Below are 12,847 nucleotides of genomic sequence, written 5' to 3'. Positions count from 1 at the left end.
TTTTGTTTGTAACGGTTATGATATGGCATTTATATAGCGTTTTTCTCGCTGTCCAACCACTCAAAGCTCTGAAACATACATGTCAACATTCACACACACATTCATACACTGATAGCAGAAGCTATTCCTATTAGAGGACGAGCCCTCTGAAATACATGGGCTGTGATAATAAAAGGTGTACACTAAATATAATTAATCATTGTCAAAAAAAAAGAAGTTTTGCTTTGCAAACAATGTAGAAAAAGCATTTGGGTACTCTGGCTCTATATTTTCAATACAGGAAAAGCTTTTGATTTTCATCGCACATTTACCTTACAGCTCAAATAAGTGTACAAGAATCCTGTAGCAAAATTAAAGGTCAATGGTATATAATATATATATCCCCATATAAATTCATAAGGGAACCAGACAGGGAGACTCACTATCTTACCAGATATTTGCCATGTAACCTCTTGCTGTGAGGCAACAGTACATTACATTACAGTAATTTAGCAGATGCTTTTATCCACAGCGACTTACAATAAGTCTAAGATAAAATCTAAGAGCACAAACCAGAGCAAAAGTACTGTGCAGAAACAAAGTAACAGCCACCACACCACGGTGCAGCCCTTGAACAACATGTATGAAATTAATCATCAGCCTTTAGAAAATTTAATTAAACTCAACTTAAGTAAGTGGAAAATTATACCAGACTCAATTTCTTTCAGAGCAGATACAATTAATTATGATTCTCACACAGTTTCTCTATCTGTTTCAGAGATTACAAATTCCAATTCCTACTGTATCTTTTAAGTGTTCGTGAAGTTCTTTAATTTATGAACTAAAATATTTTTTTGTATTTTTACATCAAGTTTACACACGTGGGTCAAAAATGACCCACGTGTGTAAGTGTGATAACAATTCAAAAAAGACCCATTATAATAATGATTTTGTTAAAAATGATTATTTTAGCAGTGATTTGGACCAAAGAATTACACATTTAATATGAAATGTTTACTTTGTCATACTCACACATAACATACACCATACAACCGATAGCACTGATATTGAACTGTAAGTGTATCTGTAGTGTTACTGTGGTGAATGTATAAAATGAATAAAGAAAAGAAAACTGATTCAATAAACTCATATGGGTACAGTGCAAATTGCCATCTTAGTGCATACATGCCTCACAAATGACAATCAATGTTTGTGCTCCTTGCACACAGGGTTGGTGCACTTTGAACACCAGCTGCTGGCTTTTCGGTCTTTGACAACTTCTTCACCAGTATCCCTCTGGCTGAGAAGCTCATTGAGAAGAACCTGACCATTGCGGGGACTCTTCGCCAGAACAAGCCAGACATACCGCCTGTCATGAAGCCATCCAAATCTAGGGAGAAGCATAGCTCCTAATTTGGATTCAGTGGCAACATGTCCATGGTGAGCTATGTGCCAAAAAAGGGGAAGGCTGTTGTCCTCCTGAGCACCATTCATGACGACAGAGCAGTGGATGACAACAGTTGGGGTTAGTAAAGTGTTTTGTGTTACCTCATCTAAAGTGAGGACTATCTATGCCTTACACAACATTTATTAATGACATTGAAAGGCCATCAGTGCCTCAAAACCCACAAAAGTCTCAGTTATCTTCCCAACAGAAAAGGCAAATAGACAAAACATAATAAACGAGTTGATGTAGGAACAATGCTTTATAAAGGATGAATTAAGGTGTTTACTCATACTTAACTAATGCTTCATAGTGAGTAGTTATTATAAAGTGTTACTGTAGTTCTTTATGTCGTTGTGGAGGTTGTAGATGCTGTGGTATTTGCGGGTGTCGTGGTTATTGGAGGTGGAATTAAAGTTGTGGTAGTTGCAGATGTGGCCGGGCCGGCAGTCGTCGTTGGGCCGGCAGTCGTTGTCGTTGGGCCGGCAGTCGTTGTCGTTGGGGCGGGAGGCGTTGTTGTTGGGGCTGCAGTTGTTGTTGGTGAAGCAGTTGTTGTTGGGGCAGCAGTTGTTGTTGTTGGGGCAGCAGTTGTTGTTGGGGCAGCAGTTGTTGTTGGAGCTGCAGTTGTTGTTGGGGCAGCAGTTGTTGGAGCTCCAGTTGTTGTTGTTAGGGCTGCAGTTGTTGTTGGGGAAGCAGTTGTTGTTGGGGTAGCAGTTGTTGTTGGGGAAGCAGTTGTTGTTGGGGTAGCAGTTGTTGTTGGGGCTGCAGTTGTTGTTAGGGCTGCAGTTGTTGTTGGGGCAGCAGTTGTTGGGGCAGCAGTTGTTGTTGTTAGGGCTGCAGTTGTTGTTGGGGCAGCAGTTGTTGTTGGGGCTGTAGTTGTTGTTGGGGTTGCAGTCGATGTGAGAGCAGCAGTTGTTGTTTGGGCAGCAGTTGTTGGGGCTGCAGTCGTTGATGTTAGAGCAGCAGTTGTTGTTTGGGCAGCAGTTGTAGTTGGGGCTGCAGTTGTTGTTGGGGCAGCAGCTGTTGGGGAAGCAGTTGTTGTTGGGGCAGCAGTTGTTGTTGTTAGGGCTGCAGTTGTTGTTGGGGCTGCAGTTGTTGTTGGTGAAGCAGTTGTTGTTGGGGCAGCAGTTGTTGTTGTTGGGGCAGCAGTTGTTGTTGGGGCAGCAGTTGTTGTTAGGGCTGCAGTTGTTGTTGGGGAAGCAGTTGTTGTTGGGGTAGCAGTTGTTGTTGGGGAAGCAGTTGTTGTTGGGGTAGCAGTTGTTGTTGGGGCTGCAGTTGTTGTTAGGGCTGCAGTTGTTGTTGGGGCAGCAGTTGTTGGGGCTGCAGTTGTCGTTGTTAGGGCTGCAGTTGTTGTTGGGGCAGCAGTTGTTGTTGGGGCTGTAGTTGTTGTTGGGGTTGCAGTCGTTGATGTGAGAGCAGCAGTTGTTGTTTGGGCAGCAGTTGTTGGGGCTGCAGTCGTTGATGTTAGAGCAGCAGTTGTTGTTTGGGCAGCAGTTGTAGTTGGGGCTGCAGTTGTTGTTGGGGCAGCAGCTGTTGGGGAAGCAGTTGTTGTTGGGGCAGCAGTTGTTGTTGTTGGGGCTGCAGTTGTTGTTGGGGCAACAGTTGGTGTTGGGGCTGCAGTTGTTGTTGTTAGGGCTGCAGTTGTTGTTGGGGCAGCAGTTGTTGGAGCTGCAGTTGTTGTTGGGGCTGCAGTTGTTGTTAGGGGTGCAGCTGTTGTTGGGGCAGCAGTTGTTGTTGGGGCTGCAGTTGTTGTTGGGGAAGCAGTTGTTGTTGGGGCAGCAGTTGTTGTTGGGGCAGCAGTTGTTGTTGGGGCTCCAGTTGTTGTTGTTAGGGCTGCAGTTGTTGTTGGGGCTGCAGTTGTTGTTGGGGGAGCAGTTGTTGTTGGGGCTGCAGTTGTTGATGTTAGAGCAGCAGTTGTTGTTTGTGCAGCAGTGGTTGTTGGGGCTGCAGTTGTTGTTGGGGCAGCAGTTGTTGGAGCTGCAGTTGTTGTTGGGGCTGCAGTTGTTGTTAGGGGTGCAGCTGTTGTTGGGGCAGCAGTTGTTGTTGGGGCTGCAGTTGTTGTTGGGGAAGCAGTTGTTGTTGGGGCAGCAGTTGTTGTTGGGGCAGCAGTTGTTGTTGGGGCTGTAGTTGTTGTTGGGGTTGCAGTCGTTGATGTGAGAGCAGCAGTTGTTGTTTGGGCAGCAGTTGTTGGGGCTGCAGTCGTTGATGTTAGAGCAGCAGTTGTTGTTTGGGCAGCAGTTGTAGTTGGGGCTGCAGTTGTTGTTGGGGCAGCAGCTGTTGGGGAAGCAGTTGTTGTTGGGGCAGCAGTTGTTGTTGTTGGGGCTGCAGTTGTTGTTGGGGCAACAGTTGGTGTTGGGGCTGCAGTTGTTGTTGTTAGGGCTGCAGTTGTTGTTGGGGCAGCAGTTGTTGGAGCTGCAGTTGTTGTTGGGGCTGCAGTTGTTGTTAGGGGTGCAGCTGTTGTTGGGGCAGCAGTTGTTGTTGGGGCTGCAGTTGTTGTTGGGGAAGCAGTTGTTGTTGGGGCAGCAGTTGTTGTTGGGGCAGCAGTTGTTGTTGGGGCTCCAGTTGTTGTTGTTAGGGCTGCAGTTGTTGTTGGGGCTGCAGTTGTTGTTGGGGGAGCAGTTGTTGTTGGGGCTGCAGTTGTTGATGTTAGAGCAGCAGTTGTTGTTTGTGCAGCAGTGGTTGTTGGGGCTGCAGTTGTTGTTGGGGCAGCAGTTGTTGTTGGGGCAGCAGTTGTTGTTGGGGCTGCAGTTGTTGTTATTAGGGGTGCAGTTGTTGTTGGGGCGGCACTTGTTGTTTGTGCAGCAGTGGTTGTTGGGGCTGCAGTTGTTGTTGGGGCAGCAGTTGTTGTTGGGGCTGCAGTTGTTGTTATTAGGGCTGTAGTTGTTGTTGGGGTTGCAGACGTTGATGTGAGAGCAGCAGTTGTTGTTTGGGCAGCAGTTGTTGGGGCTGCAGTCGTTGATGTTAGAGCAGCAGTTGTTGTTTGGGCAGCAGTTGTAGTTAGGGCTGCAGTTGTTGTTGGGGCAGCAGTTGTTGTTGTTAGGGCTGCAGTTGTTGTTGGGGCTGCAGTTGTTGTTGGGGCAACAGTTGTTGTTGGGGCTGCAGTTGTTGTTGTTGGGGCTGCAGTTGTTGTTGTTAGGGCTGCAGTTGTTGTTGGGGCAGCAGTTGTTGGAGCTGCAGTTGTTGTTGGGGCTGCAGTTGTTGTTGTTAGGGGTGCAGCTGTTGTTGGGGCAGCAGTTGTTGTTGGGGCTGCAGTTGTTGTTGGGGAAGCAGTTGTTGTTGGGGCAGCAGTTGTTGTTGTTGGGGCAGCAGTTGTTGTTGGGGCAGCAGTTGTTGTTGGAGCTGCAGTTGTTGTTGGGGCAGCAGTTGTTGTTGGAGCTCCAGTTGTTGTTGTTAGGGCTGCAGTTGTTGTTGGGGAAGCAGTTGTTGTTGGGGTAGCAGTTGTTGTTGGGGAAGCAGTTGTTGTTGGGGTAGCAGTTGTTGTTGGGGCTGCAGTTGTTGTTAGGGCTGCAGTTGTTGTTGGGGCAGCAGTTGTTGGGGCTGCAGTTGTTGTTGTTAAGGCTGCAGTTGTTGTTGGGGCAGCAGTTGTTGTTGGGGCTGTAGTTGTTGTTGGGGTTGCAGTCGTTGATGTGAGAGCAGCAGTTGTTGTTAGAGCAGCAGTTGTTGTTTGGGCAGCAGTTGTAGTTGGGGCTGCAGTTGTTGTTGGGGCAGCAGTTGTTGTTAGGGCTGCAGTTGTTGTTGGGGCTGCAGTTGTTGTTGGGGCTGCAGTTGTTGTTGTTGGGGCTGCAGTTGTTGTTGTTAGGGCTGCAGTTGTTGTTGGGGCAGCAGTTGTTGGAGCTGCAGTTGTTGTTGGGGCTGCAGTTGTTGTTGTTAGGGGTGCAGCTGTTGTTGGGGCAGCAGTTGTTGTTGGGGCTGCAGTTGTTGTTGGGGAAGCAGTTGTTGTTGGGGCAGCAGTTGTTGTTGTTGGGGCAGCAGTTGTTGTTGGGGCAGCAGTTGTTGTTGGAGCTGCAGTTGTTGTTGGGGCAGCAGTTGTTGTTGGAGCTCCAGTTGTTGTTGTTAGGGCTGCAGTTGTTGTTGGGGAAGCAGTTGTTGTTGGGGTAGCAGTTGTTGTTGGGGAAGCAGTTGTTGTTGGGGTAGCAGTTGTTGTTGGGGCTGCAGTTGTTGTTAGGGCTGCAGTTGTTGTTGGGGCAGCAGTTGTTGGGGCTGCAGTTGTTGTTGTTAGGGCTGCAGTTGTTGTTGGGGCAGCAGTTGTTGTTGGGGCTGTAGTTGTTGTTGGGGTTGCAGTCGTTGATGTGAGAGCAGCAGTTGTTGATTGGGCAGCAGTTGTTGGGGCTGCAGTCGTTGATGTTAGAGCAGCAGTTGTTGTTTGGGCAGCAGTTGTAGTTGGGGCTGCAGTTGTTGTTGGGGCAGCAGCTGTTGGGGAAGCAGTTGTTGTTGGGGCAGCAGTTGTTGTTGTTAGGGCTGCAGTTGTTGTTGGGGCTGCAGTTGTTGTTGGGGCAACAGTTGTTGTTGGGGCTGCAGTTGTTGTTGTTGGGGCTGCAGTTGTTGTTGTTAGGGCTGCAGTTGTTGTTGGGGCAGCAGTTGTTGGAGCTGCAGTTGTTGTTGGGGCTGCAGTTGTTGTTAGGGGTGCAGCTGTTGTTGGGGCAGCAGTTGTTGTTGGGGCTGCAGTTGTTGTTGGGGAAGCAGTTGTTGTTGGGGCAGCAGTTGTTGTTGGGGCAGCAGTTGTTGTTGGGGCTCCAGTTGTTGTTGTTAGGGCTGCAGTTGTTGTTGGGGCTGCAGTTGTTGTTGGGGGAGCAGTTGTTGTTGGGGCTGCAGTTGTTGATGTTAGAGCAGCAGTTGTTGTTTGTGCAGCAGTGGTTGTTGGGGCTGCAGTTGTTGTTGGGGCAGCAGTTGTTGTTGGGGCAGCAGTTGTTGTTATTAGGGGTGCAGTTGTTGTTGGGGCGGCACTTGTTGTTGGGGCTGTAGTTGTTGTTGGGGTTGCAGACGTTGATGTGAGAGCAGCAGTTGTTGTTTGGGCAGCAGTTGTTGGGGCTGCAGTCGTTGATGTTAGAGCAGCAGTTGTTGTTTGGGCAGCAGTTGTAGTTGGGGCTGCAGTTGTTGTTGGGGCAGCAGTTGTTGTTGTTAGGGCTGCAGTTGTTGTTGGGGCTGCAGTTGTTGTTGGGGCAACAGTTGTTGTTGGGGCTGCAGTTGTTGTTGTTGGGGCTGCAGTTGTTGTTGTTAGGGCTGCAGTTGTTGTTGGGGCAGCAGTTGTTGGAGCTGCAGTTGTTGTTGGGGCTGCAGTTGTTGTTGTTAGGGGTGCAGCTGTTGTTGGGGCAGCAGTTGTTGTTGGGGCTGCAGTTGTTGTTGGGGAAGCAGTTGTTGTTGGGGCAGCAGTTGTTGTTGTTGGGGCAGCAGTTGTTGTTGGGGCAGCAGTTGTTGTTGGAGCTGCAGTTGTTGTTGGGGCAGCAGTTGTTGTTGGAGCTCCAGTTGTTGTTGTTAGGGCTGCAGTTGTTGTTGGGGTAGCAGTTGTTGTTGGGGAAGCAGTTGTTGTTGGGGTAGCAGTTGTAGTTGGGGCTGCAGTTGTTGTTAGGGCTGCAGTTGTTGTTGGGTCAGCAGTTGTTGGGGCTGCAGTTGTTGTTGTTAGGGCTGCAGTTGTTGTTGGGGCAGCAGTTGTTGTTGGGGCTGTAGTTGTTGTTGGGGTTGCAGTCGTTGATGTGAGAGCAGCAGTTGTTGTTTGGGCAGCAGTTGTTGGGGCTGCAGTCATTGATGTTAGAGCAGCAGTTGTTGTTTGGGCAGCAGTTGTAGTTGGGGCTGCAGTTGTTGTTGGGGCAGCAGCTGTTGGGGAAGCAGTTGTTGTTGGGGCAGCAGTTGTTGTTGTTAGGGCTGCAGTTGTTGTTGGGGCTGCAGTTGTTGTTGGGGCAACAGTTGTTGTTGGGGCTGCAGTTGTTGTTGTTGGGGCTGCAGTTGTTGTTGGGGCAGCAGTTGTTGGAGCTGCAGTTGTTGTTGGGGCTGCAGTTGTTGTTGTTAGGGGTGCAGCTGTTGTTGGGGCAGCAGTTGTTGTTGGGGCTGCAGTTGTTGTTGGGGAAGCAGTTGTTGTTGGGGCAGCAGTTGTTGTTGGGGCAGCAGTTGTTGTTGGAGCTGCAGTTGTTGTTGGGGCAGCAGTTGTTGTTGGAGCTCCAGTTGTTGTTGTTAGGGCTGCAGTTGTTGTTGGGGAAGCAGTTGTTGTTGGGGTAGCAGTTGTTGTTGGGGAAGCAGTTGTTGTTGGGGTAGCAGTTGTAGTTGGGGCTGCAGTTGTTGTTAGGGCTGCAGTTGTTGTTGGGGCAGCAGTTGTTGGGGCTGCAGTTGTTGTTGTTAGGGCTGCAGTTGTTGTTGGGGCAGCAGTTGTTGTTGGGGCTGTAGTTGTTGTTGGGGTTGCAGTCGTTGATGTGAGAGCAGCAGTTGTTGTTTGGGCAGCAGTTGTTGGGGCTGCAGTCATTGATGTTAGAGCAGCAGTTGTTGTTTGGGCAGCAGTTGTAGTTGGGGCTGCAGTTGTTGTTGGGGCAGCAGCTGTTGGGGAAGCAGTTGTTGTTGGGGCAGCAGTTGTTGTTGTTAGGGCTGCAGTTGTTGTTGGGGCTGCAGTTGTTGTTGGGGCAACAGTTGTTGTTGGGGCTGCAGTTGTTGTTGTTGGGGCTGCAGTTGTTGTTGGGGCAGCAGTTGTTGGAGCTGCAGTTGTTGTTGGGGCTGCAGTTGTTGTTGTTAGGGGTGCAGCTGTTGTTGGGGCAGCAGTTGTTGTTGGGCCTGCAGTTGTTGTTGGGGAAGCAGTTGTTGTTGGGGCAGCAGTTGTTGTTGGGGCAGCAGTTGTTGTTGGGGCTCCAGTTGTTGTTGTTAGGGCTGCAGTTGTTGTTGGGGCTGCAGTTGTTGTTGGGGGAGCAGTTGTTGTTGGGGCTGCAGTTGTTGATGTTAGAGCAGCAGTTGTTGTTTGTGCAGCAGTGGTTGTTGGGGCTGCAGTTGTTGTTGGGGCAGCAGTTGTTGTTGGGGCAGCAGTTGTTGTTGTTAGGGCTGCAGTTGTTGTTGGGGCTGCAGTTGTTGTTGGGGGAGCAGTTGTTGTTGGGGCTGCAGTTGTTGATGTTAGAGCAGCAGTTGTTGTTTGTGCAGCAGTGGTTGTTGGGGCTGCAGTTGTTGTTGGGGAAGCAGTTGTTGTTGGGGCAGCAGTTGTTGTTGGGGCTGCAGTTGTTGTTATTAGGGGTGCAGTTGTTGTTGGGGCGGCACTTGTTGATGTTGGGGGAATGGTTGTTGTCATTGGGGATGTTGGGGGTGTGGTTGTTGTCATTGGGGGTGTGGTTGTTGTCATTGGGGGTGTGGTTGTTGTCGTTGGGGGTGTGGTTGTTGTCGTTGGGGATGCGGTTGTTGTCGTTGGGGGTGCGGTTGTTGGGGGTGTGGTTGTTGTCATTCGGGGTGTGGTTGTTGTAGTTGGGGGTGAGGTCGTTGTTGTTGGGGGTGCGGTTGTTGTAGTTGGGGGTCTTGTTGTTGTCATTGGGGGTGTGGTTGTTGTCGTTGGGGGTGTGGTTGTTGTAGTTGGGGGTCTTGTTGTTGTCATTGGGGGTGTGGTTGTTGTCATTGGGGGTGTGGTTGTTGTCGTTGGGGGTGTGGTTGTTGTCGTTGGGGATGCGGTTGTTGTCGTTGGGGGTGCGGTTGTTGGGGGTGTGGTTGTTGTCATTGGGGGTGTGGTTGTTGTCATTGGGGGTGTGGTTGTTGTCGTTGGGGGTGTGGTTGTTGGGGGTGTGGTTGTTGTCGTTGGGGGTGCAGTTGTTGTCGTTGGGGGTGCAGTTGTTGTAGTTGGGGGTCTTGTTGTTGTCATTGGGGGTGCAGTTGTTGTAGTTAGGGGTCTTGTTGTTGTCATTGGGGGTGTGGTTGTTGTCGTTGGGGGTGTGGTTGTTGTCATTGGGGGTGTGGTTGTTGTCGTTGGGGGTGCGGTTGTTGTAGTTGGGGGTCTTGTTGTTGTCATTGGGGGTGTGGTTGTTGTCGTTGGGGGTGTGGTTGTTGGGGGTGTGGTTGTTGTCATTGGGGGTGTGGTTGTTGTCGTTGGGGGTGCGGTTGTTGTCGTTGGGGGTGCGGTTGTTGTCGTTGGGGGTGCGGTTGTTGTAGTTGGGGGTCTTGTTGTTGTCATTGGGGGTGTGGTTGTTGTTGTTGGGGGTGTGGTCGTTGTCATTGGGGGTGAGGTCGTTGTCGTTGGGGGTGCGGTTGTTGTAGTTGGGGGTCTTGTTGTTGTCATTGGGGGTGTGGTTGTTGTCATTGGGGGTGTGGTTGTTGTCGTTGGGGGTGTCGTTGTTGTAGTTGGGGGTCTTGTTGTTGTCATTGGGGGTGTGGTTGTTGTCGTTGGGGGTGTGGTTGTTGTCGTTGGGGGTGTGGTTGTTGTCGTTGGGGGTGCGGTTGTTGTCGTTGGGGGTGCGGTTGTTGTCGTTGGGGGTGCGGTTGTTGTCGTTGGGGGTGCGGTTGTTGTAGTTGGGGGTCTTGTTGTTGTCATTGGGGGTGTGGTTGTTGGGGGTGTGGTCGTTGTCATTGGGGGTGAGGTCGTTGTCGTTGGGGGTGCGGTTGTTGTAGTTGGGGGTCTTGTTGTTGTCATTGGGGGTGTGGTTGTTGTCGTTGGGGGTGTGGTTGTTGTCGTTGGGGGTGTGGTTGTTGTCGTTGGGGGTGTGGTTGTTGTCGTTGGGGGTGCAGTTGTTGTTGTTGGGGGTGCGGTTGTTGTAGTTGGGGGTCTTGTTGTTGTCATTGGGGGTGCGGTTGTTGTAGTTGGGGGTCTTGTTGTTGTCATTGGGGGTGTGGTTGTTGTCGTTGGGGGTGTGGTTGTTGTCGTTGGGGGTGCGGTTGTTGTAGTTGGGGGTCTTGTTGTTGTTATTGGGGGTGTGGTTGTTGTCGTTGGGGGTGTGGTTGTTGTCGTTGGGGGTGCGGTTGTTGTAGTTGGGGGTCTTGTTGTTGTCATTGGGGGTGCGGTTGTTGTAGTTGGGGGTCTTGTTGTTGTCATTGGGGGTGTGGTTGTTGTCGTTGGGGGTGTGGTTGTTGTAGTTGGGGGTCTTGTTGTTGTCATTGGGGGTGTGGTTGTTGTCATTGGGGGTGTGGTTGTTGTCGTTGGGGGTGTGGTCGTTGGGGGTGCGGCTGTTGTCGTTGGGGGTGCGATTGTTGTCGTTGGGGGTGCGGTTGTTGTCGTTGGGGGTGCGGTTGTTGTCGTTGGGGGTGCGGTTGTTGTCATTGGGGGTGCGGTTGTTGTAGTTGGGGGTCTTGTTGTTGTCATTGGGGGTGTGGTTGTTGTTGGGGGTGTGGTCGTTGTCATTGGGGGTGAGGTCGTTGTCGTTGGGGGTGCGGTTGTTGTAGTTTGGGGTCTTGTTGTTGTCATTGGGGGTGTGGTTGTTGTCGTTGGGGGTGTGGTTGTTGGGGATGTGGTTGTTGTCGTTGGGGGTGCGGTTGTTGTAGTTGGGGGTCTTGTTGTTGTCATTGGGGGTGCGGTTGTTGTAGTTGGGGGTCTTGTTGTTGTCATTGGGGGTGTGGTTGTTGTCGTTGGGGGTGTGGTTGTTGTCGTTGGGGGTGTGGTTGTTGTCGTTGGGGGTGCGGTTGTTGTCGTTGGGGGTGCGGTTGTTGTCGTTGGGGGTGCGGTTGTTGTAGTTGGGGGTCTTGTTGTTGTCATTAGGGGTGTGGTTGTTGTCGTTGGGGGTGTGGTTGTTGGGGGTGTGGTCGTTGTCGTTGAGGGTGCGGTTGTTGTAGTTGGGGGTCTTGTTGTTGTCATTGGGGGTGTGGTTGTTGTCATTGGGGGTGTGGTCGTTGTAGTTGGGGGTGTGGTCATTGTCGTTGGGGGTGTGGCCGTTGGGGGTGCAGCTGTTGTCGTTGGGGGTGTGGTTGTTGTCATTGGGGGTGCGGTTGTTGTCGTTGGGGGTGTGGTTGTTGGGGGTGTGGTTGTTGTCGTTGGGGGTGCGGTTGTTGTCGTTGGGGGTGCGGTTGTTGTCGTTGGGGGTGCGGTTGTTGTCGTTGGGGGTGCGGTTGTTGTAGTTGGGGGTCTTGTTGTTGTCATTGGGGGTGTGGTTGTTGGGGGTGTGGTTGTTGTCGTTGGGGGTGTGGTTGTTGTAGTTGGGGGTCTTGTTGTTGTCATTGGGGGTGTGGTTGTTGTCATTGGGGGTCTTGTTGTTGTCATTGGGGGTGTGGTTGTTGTCATTGGGGGTGTGGTTGTTGTCATTGGGGGTGTGGTTGTTGTCGTTGGGGGTGTGGTTGTTGGGGGTGTGGTTGTTGTCGTTGGGGGTGCAGTTGTTGTCGTTGGGGGTGTGGTTGTTGGGGGTGTGGTTGTTGTCATTGGGGGTGTGGTTGTTGGGGGTGTGGTTGTTGTCATTGGGGGTGTGGTTGTTGGGGGTGTGGTCGTTGTCGTTGGGAGTGTGGTCATTGTAGTTGGGGGTGAGGTCGTTGTCGTTGGGGGTGTGGTCGTTGGGGGTGCGGTCGTTGTCGTTGGGGGTGCGGTCATTGTCATTGGGGGTGCAGTCGTTGTCGTTGGGGGTGTGGTCGTTGTCGTTGGGGGTGTGGTCGTTGGGGGTGCGGTTGTTGTCATTGGGGTTGCGGTTGTTGTCGTTGGGGGTGTGGTTGTTGTCGTTGGGGGTGTGGTCGTTGTAGTTGGGGGTGTGGTCGTTGTCGTTGGGGGTGTGGTCGTTGGGGGTGCGGCTGTTGTCGTTGGGGGTGCGATTGTTGTCGTTGGGGGTGCGGTTGTTGTCATTGGGGGTGTGGTCATTGTCGTTGGGGGTGTGGTTGTTGTCGTTGGGACAACAGTTGTTGTTGTGGCGGCGATTGTTGTTGGGGCCGTAGTTGTGATTGTTGCTGTGTTAGTTCCAAGCCTTTGGATCTTTTTCACACTGACTGTTCCATTCAGGAGCTGTTGTCTAAAAATCTAAATGGAGAGAAAACTGAAATTTGTATGTTGTGTATGCATTGCCGTTGAGAATGTTAGCTGTAGAGCCTTCACAAAATAGCCATTTTACACATGTTTTACATACCTGTTCCACATGTTGAATTATTGTTTTATTGCTGAATTCTCCATAGACGGTTATCTTCATCTGTAGATGTACCAAGCCTGAAGGGATAAAAAAAACAGTAAATCTGGAAATTAATAAAAGACAAACTATTTACAAAATGGGACTTGAACTTTTAAACATAATTATGCGAATCATTGATAATCTCTTTTGGTTAATTTTATTTACAACTAGCCTTGGGGTCAGTAAAAAAATTCAGGATAGATTTTGTCTTCATTCCAATACAATTAATCGAAATAAACCTTTCTTTGACCATTACAATATCACTTGAATTCGAATCTCCTAGTTCAACGTCTAACGTATTTTTTTCATGCCATATCTTACATATATATATATATATATATATATATATATATATATATATATATATATATATATATATATATATATATATCTGTCCATAACCTTA

At 50.2% G+C, this 12,847-nt stretch overlaps 1 protein-coding gene across 1 annotated transcript in view; it reads right to left on the bottom strand.

Annotated features, from left to right (window-relative positions):
* Positions 1-8,678, bottom strand: part of LOC306776089 (uncharacterized protein) — a gene marked incomplete at both ends in the record, with an annotated part of 31,859 nt that extends 23,181 nt beyond the window's left edge. Inside the window, one exon of the mRNA XM_079266674.1 lies at positions 7,959-8,678. Coding sequence (XP_079122800.1) covers positions 7,959-8,678 — 720 coding nt within the window. The remainder of the gene's footprint in view (positions 1-7,958) is intronic.
* Positions 8,679-12,847: the final 4,169 nt, after the last annotated feature.

The sequence above is a fragment of the Melanostigma gelatinosum genome (genome assembly GCF_949748355.1).
Source record: "Melanostigma gelatinosum genome assembly, chromosome: 4".
In the NCBI taxonomy this organism is placed as follows: domain Eukaryota; kingdom Metazoa; phylum Chordata; class Actinopteri; order Perciformes; family Zoarcidae; genus Melanostigma; species Melanostigma gelatinosum.
Note: the sequence above shows the minus strand (reverse complement) of the source record. Positions and strands in the feature narration are given on the sequence as shown.